Here is a 19,820-nt window from a genome sequence, read left to right as displayed (position 1 = left end):
GTGTATTTTAACACACATTTGAAAGATACGAGCGAAATTTTTCATCATCCAACTGTCGCAGAACGGCAGCGTTATTAGCCGACCCGTTCACTGAAGAATACATCTTCAGTCAACGGCTGACGATCGAAGGGCCTGGCCGCTTGAGTCTGGAATCGGCAGGAGAGATAAAGTGTGTATTTCTTGTATGGAATGTGAAAGCTAAAATCATTATACATCATATCATATCATCATACATCATACATCGTACATCATACATCATCATACATAGTATCAAAGTTCGAAACCAGAGTTTGGATGTCGGATGTTCAGAAAGTGACGTCACCAATTCAAAATCAGCTAGCCGAATTCCTCAGTCGGGAAACAACCGCGCAGTAGAGCGGACGCATGAGAGTCGCGCTCCGCAAATTTCGAGTACCGGGTTCTCAACCTTCCGGATCCCGCGCTTCGGGTCCGCTACGCGGTGAAACTTGACTTCCAGGATAAGCGCTCCGTGGCTCCTCGTTCATGTTTACAATAAATTATTTCAATTCGTTTTTCGCGCAAGCCCAAATTCAGTAGCTGTCAGTCCGCTAATAAAATTTCTCGACTTCCAGGATAAGCGCTCCGTGGCTCCTCGTTCATGTTTACAATAAATTATTTCAATTCGTTTTTCGCGCAAGCCCAAATTCAGTAGCTGTCAGTCCGCTAATAAAATTTCTCGACTTCCAGGATAAGCGCTCCGTGGTTCCTGGTTCACGTTTACAATAAATTATTTCAATTCGTTTTTCGCGCAACCCCAAATTCGGTCGCTGTCAGTCCGCTAATAAAATTTCTCGACTTCCAGGATAAGCGCTCCGTGGTTCCTCGTTCATGTTTACAATAAATTATTTCAATTCGTTTTTCGCGCAACCCCAAATTCGGTAGCTGTCAGTCCGCTAATAAAATTTCTCGACTTCCAGGATAAGCGCTCCGTGGTTCCTCGTTCATGTTTACAATAAATTATTTCAATTCGTTTTTCGCGCAACCCCAAATTCGGTCGCTGTCAGTCCGCTAATAAAATTTCTCGACTTCCAGGATAAGCGCTCCGTGGTTCCTGGTTCACGTTTACAATAAATTATTTCAATTCGTTTTTCGCGCAACCCCAAATTCGGTCGCTGTCAGTCCGCTAATAAAATTTCTCGACTTCCAGGATAAGCGCTCCGTGGTTCCTCGTTCATGTTTACAATAAATTATTTCAATTCGTTTTTCGCGCAACCCCAAATTCGGTAGCTGTCAGTCCGCTAATAAAATTTCTCGACTTCCAGGATAAGCGCTCCGTGGTTCCTCGTTCATGTTTACAATAAATTATTTCAATTCGTTTTTCGCGCAACCCCAAATTCGGTCGCTGTCAGTCCGCTAATAAAATTTCTCGACTTCCAGGATAAGCGCTCCGTGGTTCCTCGTTCATGTTTACAATAAATTATTTCAATTCGTTTTTCGCGCAACCCCAAATTCGGTCGCTGTCAGTCCGCTAATAAAATTTCTCGACTTCCAGGATAAGCGCTCCGTGGCTCCTCGTTCATGTTTACAATAAATTATTTCAATTCGTTTTTCGCGCAAGCCCAAATTCAGTAGCTGTCAGTCCGCTAATAAAATTTCTCGACTTCCAGGATAAGCGCTCCGTGGTTCCTGGTTCACGTTTACAATAAATTATTTCAATTCGTTTTTCGCGCAACCCCAAATTCGGTCGCTGTCAGTCCGCTAATAAAATTTCTCGACTTCCAGGATAAGCGCTCCGTGGTTCCTCGTTCATGTTTACAATAAATTATTTCAATTCGTTTTTCGCGCAACCCCAAATTCGGTCGCTGTCAGTCCGCTAATAAAATTTCTCGACTTCCAGGATAAGCGCTCCGTGGTTCCTCGTTCATGTTTACAATAAATTATTTCAATTCGTTTTTCGCGCAACCCCAAATTCGGTCGCTGTCAGTCCGCTAATAAAATTTCTCGACTTCCAGGATAAGCGCTCCGTGGTTCCTGGTTCATGTTTACAATAAATTATTTCAATTCGTTTTTCGCGCAAGCCCAAATTCGGTAGCTGTCAGTCCGCTAATAAAATTTCTCGACTTCCAGGATAAGCGCTCCGTGGTTCCTCGTTCATGTTTACAATAAATTATTTCAATTCGTTTTTCGCGCAACCCCAAATTCGGTCGCTGTCAGTCCGCTAATAAAATTTCTCGACTTCCAGGATAAGCGCTCCGTGGTTCCTGGTTCATGTTTACAATAAATTATTTCAATTCGTTTTTCGCGCAACCCCAAATTCGGTCGCTGTCAGTCCGCTAATAAAATTTCTCGACTTCCAGGATAAGCGCTCCGTGGCTCCTCGTTCATGTTTACAATAAATTATTTTAATTCGTTTTTCGCGCAAGCCCAAATTCAATAGCTGTCAGTACGCTAATAAAATTTCTATAACTTTATAATCTTCTCATGATCTTTCTGGTAGATTATATCGATAAAAAAATTATATCAAACCTTACACATTATTTTTGATTTGTTCTCACGCTGAAAATATTTATTAGTATTCGGGGTATAACTCGAGGTGGTTGAAGGTGGTCGGAGGTGGACGAGGAGGAGGACGAGGAGGACGAGGATTTGTGCTCGGTGAGTAAAACACTTTTATAATATTTCATGGCAATTGTAATTTTATTTTATTTGAAATATTTCAAACTAGTCATGTTTACAATAAATTATTTCAATTCATTTTTCGTGCAAGCACATATTCAGTAGCTATGAATAATCTTATACAATTTATTATATTATTAATTAATCAATTATTATTCTTATAATATTTAATGGCAATTGTAATTATATTTCATCTGAAATATTACAAACTTGTCACGTTTACAATAAATTATTTCAATTCATTTTTCGTGCAAGCACATATTCAGTAGCTATGAATAATCTTATACAATTTATTATATTATTAATTAATTAATTAATATTCTTATAATATTTAATGGCAATTGTAATTATATTTCATCTGAAATATTACAAACTTGTCACGTTTACCATAAATTATTTCAATTCATTTTTCGTGCAAGCACATATTCAGTAGCTGTGAATAATCTTGTACAATTTATTATATTATTAATTAATTGATTAAATACATTAATCCTTACACAATATTTTCGATGTCTTCCTATACTAAAAATATTCATTACTATTCTAGGTATTACCCGAGGTGGTCGGAGGTGGACGAGGAGGAGGACGAGCTGGACGAGGAGGAGGACCAGGTGGACGAGGAGGAGGACGAGGTGGACAAGGAGGAGGCGGGGTGGGTCGTGGGAGAGGACCTCTCCTCTCCTCAGAGGAGAGGAGGGGGAGGGGCAGGGAAGGGGTAGAGGTGGGCGGGGAGGGGGAAGGGATGGGAAGGGAAGGGAAAGGGAGGGCGGCGGGGAGGGGAAAGGGAAGGGAAGGGGCGGGGAGGGGAGGGGAGGGGAGGGGGGTGGGCGGGCGGGCGGGAGGGAGGGTGGGTGGGAGGGAGGGCGGGAGGGTGGGAGAGCGGGCGGGCACAGGAGGGGGGGGGTGTACTGCTCTATTAACTCTAACGGGCTCGCATCAACATCCGTCCTCCACTCTCTCCCTCCAGCCCTCCCTCCCTCCCTCCCTCCCTCCCTCCCTCCCTCCCGCCCACCCGCCCGCCCCCCTCCCACCGCCCCCCTCCCACCGCCCCCCTCCCACCACCCTCCTTCCCTTCCCTTCCCTTCCCCTTCCCCGCCGCCCTCCCCTCCCCGCCGCCCACCCCACCCCGCCGCCCACCCCACCCCTTCCCTTCCCATCCCTTCCCCCTCCCCGCCCACCTCTCCCCCTTCCCTGCCCCTCCCCCGCCCCTCCCCCTCCTCTCCCCTGAGGAGAGGAGAGGTCCTCTCCCACGACCCACCCCGCCTCCTCCTCGTCCACCTCGTCCTCCTCCTCGTCCACCTGGTCCTCCTCCTCGTCCAGCTCGTCCTCCTCCTCGTCCACCTCCGACCACCTCGGGTAATACCTAGAATAGTAATGAATATTTTTAGTATAGGAGGACATCGAAAATATTGTGTAAGGATTAATGTATTTAATCAATTAATTAATAATATAATAAATTGTACAAGATTATTCACAGCTACTGAATATGTGCTTGCACGAAAAATGAATTGAAATAATTTATGGTAAACGTGACAAGTTTGTAATATTTCAGATGAAATATAATTACAATTGCCATTAAATATTATAAGAATATTAATTGATTAATTAATAATATAATAAATTGTATAAGATTATTCATAGCTACTGAATATGTGCTTGCACGAAAAATGAATTGAAATAATTTATTGTGAACGTGACAAGTTTGTAATATTTCAGATGAAATATAATTACAATTGCCATTAAATATTATAAGAATAATAATTAATTTATTAATAATATAATAAACTGTATAAGATTATTCATAGCTACCGAATATGTGCTTGCACGAAAAATGAATTGAAATAATTTATTGTAAACATGACTAGTTTGAAATATTTCAAATAAAATAAAATTACAATTGCCATGAAATATTATAAAAGTGTTTTACTCACCGAGCACAAATCCTCGTCCTCCTCATCCTCCTCCTCGTCCACCTCCGACCACCTTCAACCACCTCGAGTTATACCCCGAATACTAATAAATATTTTCAGCGTGAGAACAAATCAAAAATAATGTGTAAGGTTTGATATAATTTTTTTACCGATATAATCTACCAGAAAGATTATGAGAAGATTATAAAGTTATAGAAATTTTATTAGCGTACTGACAGCTATTGAATTTGGGCTTGCGCGAAAAACGAATTGAAATAATTTATTGTAAACATGAACCAGGAACCACGGAGCGCTTATCCTGGAAGTCGAGAAATTTTATTAGCGGACTGACAGCTACCGAATTTGGGGTTGCGCGAAAAACGAATTGAAATAATTTATTGTAAACATGAACCAGGAACCACGGAGCGCTTATCCTGGAAGTCGAGAAATTTTATTAGCGGACTGACAGCTATCGAATTTGGGGTTGCGCGAAAAACGAATTGAAATAATTTATTGTAAACATGAACCAGGAACCACGGAGCGCTTATCCTGGAAGTCGAGATATTTTATTAGCGGACTGACAGCTACTGAATTTGGGCTTGCGCGAAAAACGAATTGAAATAATTTATTGCAAACATGAACCAGGAACCACGGAGCGCTTATCCCGGAAGTCGAGAAATTTTATTAGCGGACTGACAGCTACCGAATTTGGGGTTGCGCGAAAAACGAATTGAAATAATTTATTGCAAACATGAACCAGGAACCACGGAGCGCTTATCCCGGAAGTCGAGAAATTTTATTAGCGGACTGACAGCTACTGAATTTGGGCTTGCGCGAAAAACGAATTGAAATAATTTATTGCAAACATGAACCAGGAACCACGGAGCGCTTATCCTGGAAGTCGAGAAATTTTATTAGCGGACTGACAGCGACCGAATTTGGGGTTGCGCGAAAAACGAATTGAAATAATTTATTGTAAACGTGAACCAGGAACCACGGAGCGCTTATCCCGGAAGTCGAGAAATTTTATTAGCGGACTGACAGCTACTGAATTTGGGCTTGCGCGAAAAACGAATTGAAATAATTTATTGCAAACATGAACCAGGAACCACGGAGCGCTTATCCTGGAAGTCGAGAAATTTTATTAGCGGACTGACAGCTACTGAATTTGGGCTTGCGCGAAAAACGAATTGAAATAATTTATTGTAAACATGAACGAGGAGCCACGGAGCGCTTATCCTGGAAGTCGAGTTTCACCGCGTAGCGGACCCGAAGCGCGGGATCCGGAAGGTTGAGAACCCGGTACTCGAAATTTGCGGAGCGCGACTCTCATGCGTCCGCTCTACTGCGCGGTTGTTTCCCGACTGAGGAATTCGGCTAGCTGATTTTGAATTGGTGACGTCACTTTCTGAACATCCGACATCCAAACTCTGGTTTCGAACTTTGATACTATGTATGATGATGTATGATGTACGATGTATGATGTATGATGATATGATATGATGTATAATGATTTTAGCTTTCACATTCCATACAAGAAATACACACTTTATCTCTCCTGCCGATTCCAGACTCAAGCGGCCAGGCCCTTCGATCGTCAGCCGTTGACTGAAGATGTATTCTTCAGTGAACGGGTCGGCTAATAACGCTGCCGTTCTGCGACAGTTGGATGATGAAAAATTTCGCTCGTATCTTTCAAATGTGTGTTAAAATACACTCGAAGTGTTAAGAAGCGTCGTTCTTTCTCTCCCTAACACCTTTCTAGGTCTTTAAATCACTACGCTGTTTTCGCTGCGTTTTCTGAGTTCCTGAGGGTCCAACAAATCAGGTAGGGGTCATTTGAATCGAATCCGAAACAAACAATTTTCCGCTCAAAAAATGAAGAAAAAGTAAGGCTAACCCCTTTGCATTTTTGGCGGAAATTTTTGCGATTCGGAAAAGTGCTGGAATAAATTCTTTCATGCACTATTCGGACGTGATTTTGCCAGAGCAATCGATAAGGCGCAGTTCCAATACGCTCCGATCGGCGCGTCCAAAGTTACAACCAAAACACGAAAACCTGTGTTCTCGAAATTTTTCAGCAGGTGCTTTTTCGTTCGCCATTTCTCTGCTGTTGATCTAACGTTCCTTTCGCTGCGTTTTCCTAGTTCCTGAGGGTCCAATTATTCAGGTAAGGGTCATTTGAATCGAATCCGAGACCAAAAGTTTGCGGCGTCAAAAGTGAAGAAAAAGTAAGGCATTTTTTTGCATTTTTGGCGAAAATTTCCGCGATTTTGAAAAGTGCTGGAATAAATTAATTGTGGCACTATTCCGACGTAATTTTGCGAGAGAAATCGATTGGACGCAGTCCCAATACGCTGCGATCAACGCATCGAAAGTTACAGCCAGAAAACGAAAACCTGAATTTTCGACATTTTTCAGCAGGTGCTTTTTTCCTCGTATCTTCTCTCCCGTTGATCCCACGCTCCTTTTGCTGCGTTTTCTGAGTTCCTTGAGGTCCAATTGGTCGGGAAAGAGTCATACGAATCAATTCTGAGACGAAAAATTTTTTGGTCAAAAAAAAAGGAAGGTTAACCCCTTTGTATTTTTGGCGAAAATTTTCGCGATTTTCAAAAGTGCTGGAATAAATTAATTGTGGCACTATTCCGACGTAATTTTGCGAGAGAAATCGATTGGACGCAGTCCCAATACGCTGCGATCAACGCATCGAAAGTTACAGCCAAAAAACGAAAACCTGAATTTTCAACATTTTTCAGCAGGTGCTTTTTTCCTCGTATCTTCTCTCCCGTTGATCCCACGCTCCATTTGCTGCGTTTTCTGAGTTCCTTGGGGTCCAATTGGTCGGGAAAGAGTCATACGAATCAATTCTGAGACGAAAAATTTTTTGGTCAAAAAAAAAGGAAGGTTAACCCCTTTGTATTTTTGGCGAAAATTTTCGCGATTTTCAAAAGTGCTGGAATAAATTAATTGTGGCACTATTCCGACGTAATTTTGCGAGAGAAATCGATTGGGCGCAGTTCCAATACGCTGCGATCAACGCATCGAAAGTTACAGCCAAAAACCGAAAAATTTCGTCCGCAACCTCCCTGCAGTTGGTCCTATCCCGTTTTCGTCGCGTATTTCGAGTTCCTGGGGATCCAAATAGTCATGAAAAGGTTATAAAAAACGAATTTGAGACGACCAATTCTCTGCTTCAATAAAAACTAAGGCCTTGGCCTTATGGTCAAAGATTCTATGAATGCAAAAAATTCCGGGGTCATTCGTGTGATCCACTATATCGACGTTAAATCGCGAGAGGAAGTTATTGGTCTCAGCTTGAATACGCAGCGAGCAGAGAATCAAGAGTTGTGGCCGAAAAGCAAGGAAGTTCCTCAAATTTCTCCAGCAGTTGGTCTATTGCTTTTCTCACGTACACACTCTATTTCTGAGGGTTCTATGAATCTTTAGAAATCGCAACAAAAGCAAGGTCCGACCTATGAACAACAGATCAAAACTTACGGCCGAAATACACAAGAATGGCGATAGGTCCTAGAAAAGTTGGGAAAGAAAAACCACAATTCCATATTTCAAAGTTTTAGTTTATTTTATACGCCTTTTGATATAGTACAATATATACTATGTATAATACAAGTGTTCGTGTGTACGTGTAGTAATTTAACAAACAGACAAATAGAATCAAAGTGTCAGACAAAGAGGACTGCAACAATGTTATTTAACATTATGTAGGTATGCCCAAGATTCAGTGAGGTGTCAAGTCAAGTCGGAAGAGGTTGTAAGACGTCAACAGACGAATAGGATTCACATTGACCACACCTGTGTCATTTGGTAAATCCTTCCTGGATTTGGAAACCAGAGGCGTATATTGATATCGGTAAACCAGATCCATTAAACCCGATCCAAAAAAAACGTTGAATGTTTGATGTTACTGAAAGAATTACATTGGACATCGTTGAATTGATGCCGCTAATCACACGCTGAGTACCCGACGCCACTGTAAAAGAAAGAGGGCAAACAATCGATAAATAATAAAAGGAACTCATGCAAAAATTACATTGAACGCAGCAGTGGGGTATTCAGCGTGCGATAGTGATTATTGAAGCGTATCTTGCCGGGACCGATAAAAGGTATATCTAGATTTTGTACCTGCTGATAACAGGCGTGTTATCGTGGCCAGGTGAGTGAATGATGTTTGAGTCAGTTTTCTGTACAGTGTCCGACGTATAAGAATGCAATGGTGAAGTACACGTTGCTGCACAAGCCGACGTTGTCGACATGGCCGTCACTTCCACGGCAAGTGAAGACGATCATTGTCGCTGGGATTTTCATTACTCTAACATTTCTCGTTCTTGTTCAAGCTGCGGTAAGTACAGATGGCGCGTTGCATTGTCGTACCTGAGGGATAAAATTATTAATACCTATTCTATTAACACGTGTTTCTTCAAGCTAGCGTCGCGATTAATTGATATAGTTGGTATCGATCGATCAATTATCCCCGTCTGTTTTCAATGTGGAATGTCGTATTATGGCTACAATCGAATTCTTATATTGGGCCCAGATCGGACAGCCATGTTATTTTATATGCATCATACTCTTCGGGCCCGCATACATGTGCCAAGAAAAACATTCAGCAGATAGTTAGAATTGGAACATTACCCGTTATAATGAAATATTATTTGTTTGGTCACAGGAAGGTAATGATAACGGCTCTGTCAGTAATTCGATGACTAAAGCTATAATCACCGACGATATCTATTCCGTGCATGATATTTACGAATCTGAGAATAATGCATACTCACAAAACTTGTCTTTTTCTGTAATTATTTGCAGAGAAATGCAAATTTGAGAGATTTGTACAACATGAAAGCGATGACAGCCGAAATTCTAGACCTCGAAATGAGATTCATGCCGGAACTGGAATCGGAAATTAGTGATCGATGGAAATCCGCATCCGTTACGGATGGAATGATCTATTCCGCTTACTTGGACTCCCGACCAGAAATAGTCTTGGAGGATCGCCACTACGATAATTCAGGCGAGAATACTTGGGCAGTGATCCGAGTGATTGCGGTATTGCCATTGGCGATGAAGGACAAGCCACTGACGTGTTACTTAGAATACAGAGGGGTAGACGAAGAGCGTGGGATTATTCAAAATAGGACAGCGTCACGGGTGCAACCGATAAAAGAAAACTGGGGCTTGAAGTACTCGGCCTTTTTTGTCCTTTGCGATTTAACTTTACCAGTAAACATGGACTTCGAGGAATTTTATTACGCCCAGCATCTTCCCTTGAAAGTTGCACTGGCAAATACCACTCTTGCAAATCTGGATGAGTTGCAATTTGTCAATGTTCGCTACCCGGAGGGTGGTGTGAACCAGGCTAACGACGACGAGGACGAGTTTTTGGCTGTATGCGGACCTGGTGAGCCTCAACTTCATCCTAGGATCAAGTATTTTATATTATTATGCAGTTTCGAATAACAATTTCAGTACTGCATCACGAATATGGCCGAGCACTGCATCTTGTAGAGTTCATCGAGTATCAACTGATGCTAGGAGCCGGTCATATAATGTTCTACAACGAGTCCGTTACTCCCGAGGTGTCCCAAGTGTTGGCACATTATGTCTCGAGAGGTGTGGCAACGGTCCTCGAGTGGAAACTACCCTCGATATATAAATTCGAGCTTACCCTCAGAGTCTATGGACAATTTGCAGCGTTAAACGACTGTCTCTACAGAAGTTCTTTCCATAAAAACTATAAGTACGTTTTGGTATCAGATATAGATGAATTTATCGTGCCGCGAATGCACAAAGACTTTAAGGAACTCCTCAATTTTCTCGACCCGCCCAATCCTTCCGGCGTTAGGAATCAATACGCGTCGTTTCAGTTCAGAAACGTATTTTTTTATCTGATGTACGGCGACGATAAGACGAATTACGACCCGGGTAAGCTTTACTTCAGCTTGAAAAACGTATATTTCGTAACGATACTCAAAGCGTTGTTAATTGTCGCAAAACTATTGTTTGTGCCACTTCATTTCAGACGTGCCGTACCTCTACCTCCAAGCAAAAACTGAACGAGTAGAAAATCCGGAGAAGCCCGATAGGAGGAGTAAGTATATAGCACGTTCTCAAGACGTGGTGGAGATGGGAAACCACTTTATATGGCACCATCGGCCAGGTACATCAGTATTTTCGGAAAGTGAGTTCGTGAACCCTACGACGAAAATCACAGTATAATCGTAGATTCAAGTTCTGCCGATGTTAGGTACTCACCTTCGCATTCCGACTCGACGTTCGTTTTAGGGTTCGAGCAATTCGTGGTCGACCCAGACGTGGCCCTTTCTCACCACTATCGAGACTGCGAGGCAGAAACTACAGGCTGCTACTTACGGCCAACGTTGATTGACAGAGCTGCACATAAGTATGTCAAGGATCTTGGTAAGCGAGTGAGACAAGCTTGTACAGATATATTTAAGGAATCCGGCTGCCCGGCTCCAACGGACTGATCTACTTCCAAAGAATTCTAAGGGCATTTGTGAAATCGTACGTTTCAATAACCCGAGCTAGGAGTTTTCAACCCATTTATATATCATGGATTGGAACCAGCATAACTTGTGTGCGCGGTATAAAGATGAATGAATGAATGATGATTTGTAAATAAAATAACACTGTATAGTTATTACGAATAAGAGGCTTTATAATTTATACTAAAGTATGTTATTATCCATCTGTAAAGACATTTATAAATTATAATTTTTCTATGTTAATGAAAAATTGAGCAATAAATTTCCGAATTCATATGCTTGATGCTCTGTGATAATTCGATTAATAAATAGTGGGCAATATTCGTATTGCGAAAAACAGTACGTGAGGGAATGCAATTCTGATTACCAAATGGCAATTGTATTACGGTCGAAAACAATTATATCACTCGCCTCAATGATAAAGTGGAATGCGACTAATGTGTCATCGTCTAAGATGTAATATATAGATTTTCTATCGACGCAATCTATCGTAAGAAAATTTGACCGCTATAAACAAGATTGTATACGATACATTTAAACGCGAACATTTGTTTTTGTCTGGTCTAAAGCTGAGCGCCATATGGAACATATTTTTAATAAAATTGGATAAATGTATTTTTCGCACTCTCTTTGTGTGAAGATTTCCCGTCACGTGACGATATAGTGCAAGGATCAGCGTTTATTTTTTATTCAACCTGTTCTTACCTTATCGTTTCATTTTTTTTCCACCCAACGGACAGAAAATACAAAATTCATATTTATATCGAGAAATCTCTGAGTGGTAAAAATTTTTTTTTTTTTTTGAAGGACCGTGTAAGATCCCACAGCTGGTCCAACAGAATATCGTGAGTTGCGGCGTTCGCGGCTCAGCTACCTTGATCCATGCCGATGTGTATACATATACAGGTATATTTTCAAGCAAAAAAGGATCCATATAATATATGACATGTGATTTCTTTTACTTATTTCCACCAAAGAACCAGGCAAATGCATAACAATAAGATTTTTCGAGACTTCGCATCGCGTTGGTGGGAGTTGGCAGATTGGAACGTCGTCGCGACGATACGATATGTAACACGTAGGCGAAATTCAAACAAGCTTTTACCTGTATGCACAAAGCGAAGAAAATCTAAGAAAAACGAGAGAAAAAGTTGTAGCTATACTGAGTTTTCAGCTGTAGCTTCAATGGAGTTGTCAATCAGGAACTCTCGTGAGCTCTCAGAAGCTAATTCAATTCACTTTTGTACATTACGTGATATAATAATTATACTCATCAAGATTTTGATCCCTGCACTGCACATTATACATGATAGTTAGAAAATCCTTATGTGAAATTTGTAATAGATTGTTATCCTCGAGGTGCAGTAGCACAGGTTGAACATACGGACAAAAGTCATATTATAATGAGATATGAAAGAAAAAAAAAATGATTACTTCGCCTTTGTCAGGCCATAATGACGCTTCGATCCTCGGGTGAAATCTGACCCCTGTTACGGGAATACGAATGGCTTTTCTCTACCTCGGTTTGTTAAAGGCAAAAGGCGTCAAGAAACACGGTATGTATTGGTTAAACCCCGCGGAATGCCGACGACTCATACCAGCTTGGGTGGCAAAATCCCGTGGAACTGATTCTCTTCTTGATCCCGCGATATCTCATTTCTTACGACAGGTAAACAGAGGGCTTGACGCCGATTAAGTGGCGGCGACACATTGTCATGAGCTGGCTGTGTATCACGAGGCGTGGAAAAAGCTGCAAACTTCATCACAAAGTTTTTATATATTTCGCTCCGCGGTATTTCATTCTCTGAAGCGAAATAACGTCGTGTGTTGTGCGTCTATTGGTGGAATACGGGGAAAAAAAATAATTTATTTATGCATTGTTCAAACAGGGAATTTACGGATTAGGAATAATCTATTTTACTTTTCAATTGCGAATCTGCATTGCAATCTAATTTACATGAAATTATTTCAAGCGGTTCTACTAGTGTTTCGATTTAAATTATCCGGGGTTATTTTAACGATTTTTTCGAAGTTGACGGTATTTGAAATAACGTAAAATAAAATGTTAGCATGATTGAGAAATAACAGATTTATAGAAAGCGTGAATGTGTTACATAAGGAAAGCAAGAGATATGACTTGACTTCAGTTGTTATCATGTATTTTCTTCTTTTCGATTACTTTTACTTTACAGAGTATTATTATTTTCATTGAAAACCCCTGCTTCTGGTTTCCCTAGAAATGTATTTCCCGTCGAAAAAACCTCGTCTATAAATAGCGTTCTGACATTACAATGCGGAGGAGAAAATTTTTACGAGATAAACCCGATGAAAATGATGGAAAAATTTGAAAATCTATAGATTTTTCAGAACGAATTGGTCTTGCGATGTTTTCACTCTCTGAATATCGCTGAATGTGTGTAAGTCTAAAGTTAAAAAAGTAAAGATTGAGTCATTTCTCCCGGGGCGCACGTCTTCGGCTTTTCCACGAGGTTCCAGATTATACGGTTAAGTTGACCGTCGACCTTCTGTCCCAGAATTTTTAGACGAAAGGTAAGCAGATAAAAGTTCAGTTAAATAATGGCACACCTCAACGATTTCTATCATTGCATCGTAAGCTAACATTCTAGAAATGGATCAAAGATAAGGACTCTCCGCGAATTTATTTCATTAAAATTTGCAAAAAGTTTCACGAATCATTTTTCCACATGCCACGTTGTGCAGGACAGCATTTGCCACTGATTAACTCTTGGGCAAAAAATTGACGAAACTACGGGTGAGAATTGGTTCCGTGTTCTGGGAACTATAAGAAGCGGAAATTTGTCATAATGCAGAGTTGATTCGCTTAATGTTTGTAAGATAAGGAGTAACGGTCCATTTTCACTTATAGACAGGGGATTCAGATATTGGAATTGCAATTGGAGTTGAAATTGTCCGGTATAAGAGTACTGGGAACAAATCAGCTGATACTGTACATAATTGCAAACGGCGTTGAGGAGCCGTCTGCATCGACGCGTCCCTGCCACGCGAAATTTTGCCAAATTACCAACCGTCCAATAAGTCGACGCGCAATTCACACTAATCTAACAGTGCCAGTTTGATCAATTTAGCAAATTAGACATTGATACGAAAAAAAGGCATTAATCTAGTTCAACAGGAGACTCGCTGTGAGCGGCACGAATTAAGCGTTCGCTATTTTCTTCTCGAACAATTACTATTACCTAGTATACGTACGAGTCTTCATTATTTTCATCATTTGATAATTATGCAACATTTTTTCATCGCTTGGAACGAGGAACTTTAAAAAATATGGATCAATTACTTGCTTTATAGTAACTGGACTGGTCTTGTATTCTTCAAACTGACGTCAAGTTGATCGTTAGGCAAATTCCGGAAATTAAAGCAGTGGTAGGAATCTGAAAAGATTTCACACAATTTTAGAAACATTTCCAAAGAATTGAGAAACAGGTTGAAAGTTCAATAACTTAAAAACAAAAAAGTTATATCGCAAATACTTGACAGAATTTACGAATCAGCTGAAGTTACCGACTATACATTAATTCTTACTTGCGTACATCTGGAGTTCAATCAACCGGATTTATTCGTGGTATAATTATAACAGACGCGCGGTATAATTAGTTACATGAATATGATTAGCTGGGGAATATCGACACTGACTAATCGAGGAACCGAATACAACCGATATTGGCTTTTGACGATTCCCACCGTTCTCCACGCGAGGATTTCCTCGGTCCCTAAACGCGATCCTTGACATTTTCGATTCTTTTGGCGTATCTGTAAACGATCGTTTAGTTGCAAACGAGCGAGAATACGCGACAGACAGTGGGCGAGAATCCGGAATCACGGTGATATCGGCGCCTCTGTCGAGCCGGGTCGACCTTCGGGACGAAAGTTTTTCCTTAAACGGCACATCGCCAGGAGGCGTTCAGAAATTCTGCTATCATCTTCTTTAATTTGTCATGCTTGAAAATTACTCGCCTCCCTCTCCGAGAGCTCCGATATGCTTTTACTGGTTTTATCCTACAAGTACACGCGAGGATGCTCCGTCGAAAAGTTTTTGCCCCTTTCCCGATTCAACCGCGCCCTTTATATTTTTCGACGTCACCGTGTCACCCGATTCCAAATTCCAGACGCGTTGATTCGTTATTGGAAAACTGTCGACCAGGCGGATAAATTTTGGCCATAAGGGTGAAAGACGCTTCCGTAATATTACACATATATATACATGTATATATATATATAATATATAACATATATGTTATAACAAGATCCGCGTCGCGTCCATCGTCCACGATTAATATCGTCGTTCCAATCGTCTCGCGATGTCCTCGGATGCTGAGGGCTTTCTCAGGATGTCGTTATCCTCGAAACAGCGTCGATATATAAACCGTGGGAGAAATTAAAACAGCCCGAACCGGTATACTGACAGCGATTGTGATTGATACTGCAACTGGAAGAAGTCGTTTTCAATCGCGACGATCTGGGGGAGAGGTTCGCCTTGTGTTTTATTGTTAAACGCTCATTGTTAGACAAGGATAAACGCGAGCCAGCAATAAAGCTGGATACACCATCGTACCGAATACGCTTGACGACAATTTTTTCCTTCCTCTTTTTTAACCCAAGGGACAGCTTTCAACTAAATTTCTGAGGTGAAAATCCGGGGCGAAAAGTTCTTCCGCTCAATCCGCCCGAGAGTTATTGAAATGGAACAAGTGATGTTATTTCGTTGAAACTCATTGAAAACTTTTTCGCACTTTCTTCTCTCTCTCTTACCAGACTGTTTCATTCCTAATTGGATTTGAATATGCGCGACGTAGTAGATTTGCGAAAAGCGGTTTAATTTCTATCCGGTATTTTTCTACTTTGATGTTAAGTAGTGGGTGGCTCGGCTTTCGTGAATGGATATAAAACCTCGGTTATTATCGCGAAACAAGGCTTAGGCAGCTCCATTGCACCAACGGATTGTAAATAAAACTGAATCCCTTTCAGGAAAGAAGAACCTTGAGGGATAAATTGGTCTCTCGGTATTGCGGTCTACGAGTCCTTGATAATCCCAGTCAAGTTATCGTTATCGTTCTTATCCGTAACTCGTAACTACAGGAAGTGGGAAAACTTCCCTATAACTTTTCCTGCACACGTATGCGAGATAAGAGAGAAAAAAGTGTTTCGTCATTTTCTCCCTCGTTCTCTCTTTTCTCTCCCTCTTTCTTACATTTGCTCAAACGTTTTCCAGCTAAACCCTATAATTGTATGACTTTAGGTTTCGCCGAGCTCTAGAAAGTCCGAAAGATAAGACGACGACGCAGTTTTTAAAATTCCTCCATTCAGAGATAAGAAAGAATTGACACAGTCGAAAAATTTACCGCCGCCATCGCAGCATTTATTTTGCCAGCAAAAATTGCAATTTCAATATCATCGGGTATCTAATTTCATCCGCAGCATCCTTCGACTCTTACAAGAGACACCGGCCAGACGGGAAAACCTGTTTGCACTGATTCAGAGTCTGACTTTGCCCGTCTTTTTTCACTCGATATCACGACTCCAAACCTTGTCGAGAGGGTCAACTGGAGCCGGATCGTTGACTGCGTTTATGGAAATGAATGTTGAATCAAATTCTGAATTAATCGCACAGAAGCGTGGGCGTAATTGAATGGACAGTCAAAAAAAAAAAAAAAAAAGAACGTAACATTCCTGGAGAAATTTTTGCACGCTAGTAAATCGTCGCATATATTATATCAAGTGAAGTAGGACCTTGAAATCTCATCACCTTAACTTAAAGCAGAGGGGAGCTGCGTCGTTTCCTCCCCCGAAATGTAAATGAAATGAAACGATATACTATTTCGCAGCCAAAGCCAATGGCATTGGGCACTTCTGCCTTATATTTATACCTACTGTTGAGGAAGGCAAGTGTAATTTACCTCACGCGCTCGGGAAAATTAGTCCGTTAATATTCGACAAAAATTTCCATAAAACACCCGTTACAAGATACACGTTTATACAAGTGTAACAGTTTGTATACGTGTAGGTTTAACGCGAGGTACGAACCCGAATGACTTTGCACGAATATTCAGAGGTTCATAATTAATTTTCTGTCAACAGACACGTATAAAATAAAGTCGTATTTTTTAATGGTATTGTTAACTACGTACTCATGCCTGAATAAACAGTTCAATTCTACGACGCTTCTCATTAATTGAACGGATTCCATAGCCTGGAGCTTGGGTTATTCACATTGCGTGGAATCCCTTCCTCATCCGTTGCTTTAATATCAATCCGTCATACTTTGGTGTATTGCGGTCGGCGTTAATCGCCCATATTTGCATACATATTACTACTACTGCTACGAACGAATCACAATCAGATGGAAAATACCCGCTTGCTTAGAGTTTCGAGCATCTTGTATGGAAGGAAGCTAAATCATGAATAAATAACAGGGATAGACGAGTCTTGAAAATTGTCGAGAAATTGTCGTTGGATCGTTGCACGCCACGTGAGACACGATTACAATTTCAATAAAAGTCCCGTCCGGGGTGCTGAAACTGCCACATCCTTAACTTTGGCAATTTTTGCGTGCCGACTGTGAATCGAGTGTCAAATACGTTCAGCGATAAAAGGAACGCGCCGCGGTCGGTTAGAAACGGCCAAAGCGAGCAGCTGTTGTCTGGCGATGACTAATCGATACGCAAGCGCGCAGGACATTAATGACAGTAAAAATAACGACGGGGGGACCTGTAATAATCGACGGGAAAGACGCGATAACGACGCGAACGCGGGAAAACGATATCACGTTATGAATATTAAGGCCCAGAAAACGTTGAACCCGAGTTATTAGGAAAGTTAGAACCATCGTTATTCGAGGTTTATTAGGTGCGCTGATTATATCCCTCGGGAGTATGCTGAACCATAAATTACGTATAATCCGAGGGTCGTCGAACCGAGGAATGACGACGCGTTTGTTTCTCCTTTCTCGAATTGTCCGATTTTTAAAAAGTTTTTCGCAGAAGGAGTTAGATAAAGACATGGCGTAATACATTATGAAAATTCTGATGCATTCCACACGTGTGTAATGATACACCGGAAGGACTCCGCGTTACGTAAATAGCAAAATAAATTATCATTCACCCAGGGTCCTCGGATACGGCGGAAGGAGTCACGAACCTGTAATTCATCGTTTCGGGGTAAGAGACCCGTTTTTATTAACTTAATCCGTTGCTCTATGGCTCTTCTTCGTCGGCGATTCACTCTGAAAAGCAATGGGCGTTCTCAGAGCGATAAGAAGAAGGAAAGCATTGAGGGAGGTAAATAATGGCAGGTGACAGACTCATTCCGCGGCAAAAACCGCGAGGCTATCAACCGCGGTTCATAAATTTGAGCAAAAAAGGACGCGTTGTAGTTGAGTGCCCAAGATTTTCACCATTGGAACTGCGTGTCCGGTCGATTTATTCGTTGCACTTTTGATAAAACGAATTCACGTTTCTTCTCTGACGGCACACATTTATTCTAAATGTTTTTCATCGTAGGGAGTGGAAAAAAAATCTTCAATGGTCAAACTGTTTTTACAATTCTCAGCACGGTTAAACAGCTTCCACTCAAGATTTATTCCCGTTGCGAATTAGTCGCGTCACGTTAAACGAACGTAACGAAAATCCACCCAATTTATCCGTAAGTAGGTATCGTTATTATCTTCAGAGAGAAATGGAGAGACGATGAGGAGATTCTCGGCGAATTGGGTTCATTATGCAAATACCTTTAGTTTTACGCTGCTGCAGCATTCGCTGCGCTGCATTTTCCCGTTTGCAAAAGTATCTCGCCCATGTATTTGCACAGCAATGGCTGTTCGGTCACTAGGCGATTTTTTATCCCAAGAAGCCGGGGATTCAAACGGGAAAACAAATAGGATTTCTGCGGGTACGATTGCAGACGGTACTGTGTAGTTTCTGCAGCCGTGACGTAAAGACTTGAAAAAGATGCAAATTGTAAGTACTTGGGAATTTGAAATTCGTTGAAAAACTCGTTTCCACACTTCTTCGAAATAGGCACAAACATATTTTTAAATTGCTTTCTGCGATACATAAAAAGGTGATTAACTTTCGGAATAATTACAGTTTTTTCATTTCCCAAAGAGATCAAACCGCGAAACGAGATGAGAAATTTTTCTGACCAAACGCGGAGAGAAGCTGCGTGGAATTGACTCTTTACTGCGAGCGGAGTTTTTCTTTCGTATGTAAATTCGATTTATCATACAAAGTTTGAAAATGTCTAAGGGCAAAGTTGCTCAAGCCCGGTTAAGACGAAGTGTTGCACAGCGTCTACACAATTGCTTTGCAAAGTCTGATTGGCTTGCGCTGGAGAAATTTTTATTTTTGCAAATTAGGGGTATTCCAAAGTTACGACTATGTATGTATATTGTATATATATACTCCGGGATATATGGGGAAATAATCCCAGAGTAGAAAAATCCACCAACCGCAAGTTTTGCGCAATTTAAAACTGTAGTAAAGAGTGACCGAGAAGACGTCTCGACACTGAAGCATCGTCACTTTTTATTTCACTGGATTTCTGTAACTCTTCGCTGTGTACTCAAGTTCACGTTGACCCAATTCGCGAAAATGTTAACAGACATGTGCCACCCGCACGAAAATTCGCAATCCTGCGGTCTTTATTGCTATATGACTCACAGCAGATCGAAATTTACTAGAAACTTTGTCGACTTCGTCGCAGGATTCATGTT

The 19,820-nt window shown here is 41.2% G+C and overlaps 1 protein-coding gene and 1 long non-coding RNA gene across 4 annotated transcripts in view; one reads left to right on the top strand and one right to left on the bottom strand.

Annotated features, from left to right (window-relative positions):
- Positions 1–8,112: 8,112 nt before the first annotated feature.
- Positions 8,113–19,820, bottom strand: part of LOC124308076 (uncharacterized) — a 28,257-nt gene continuing 16,549 nt past the window's right edge. Inside the window, exons 2-5 of one of the 3 annotated variants that reach the window (XR_006908907.1) lie at positions 14,391–14,484; positions 10,821–10,958; positions 8,691–8,939; positions 8,113–8,538 (exon numbers count right to left, since the gene is read on the bottom strand). This is a non-coding gene — a long non-coding RNA (uncharacterized LOC124308076). The remainder of the gene's footprint in view (positions 8,539–8,690; positions 8,940–10,820; positions 10,959–14,390; positions 14,485–19,820) is intronic. The other 2 variants (XR_006908908.1, XR_006908914.1) reach the window with 2 other exon arrangements.
- LOC124308004 (uncharacterized) lies at positions 8,779–11,676 on the top strand. Its single transcript, XM_046770263.1, has 5 exons — positions 8,779–8,907; positions 9,375–9,966; positions 10,035–10,490; positions 10,588–10,746; positions 10,851–11,676. The coding sequence occupies exons 1-5, from the start codon at positions 8,779–8,781 to the stop codon at positions 11,051–11,053; spliced, it is 1,539 nt and encodes a 512-aa protein (XP_046626219.1). The 3' UTR covers positions 11,054–11,676.

The sequence above is a fragment of the Neodiprion virginianus genome, chromosome 1, assembly GCF_021901495.1.
Source record: "Neodiprion virginianus isolate iyNeoVirg1 chromosome 1, iyNeoVirg1.1, whole genome shotgun sequence".
Taxonomy (NCBI): domain Eukaryota; kingdom Metazoa; phylum Arthropoda; class Insecta; order Hymenoptera; family Diprionidae; genus Neodiprion; species Neodiprion virginianus.
The sequence above is the reverse complement of the archived record's forward strand: the minus strand, read 5'-3'. Positions and strand labels throughout refer to the sequence as shown.

Coding starts and splice junctions, on each gene's coding strand:
- LOC124308004 (XM_046770263.1), top strand. CDS start 8,779: ATGGTGAAGTACACGTTGCTGCACAAGCCGACGTTGTCGACATGGCCG. Junction 8,908..9,374: donor TCGTTCTTGTTCAAGCTGCG/GTAAGTACAGAT, acceptor AATTATTTGCAG/AGAAATGCAAATTTGAGAGA. Junction 9,967..10,034: donor TTTGGCTGTATGCGGACCTG/GTGAGCCTCAAC, acceptor TAACAATTTCAG/TACTGCATCACGAATATGGC.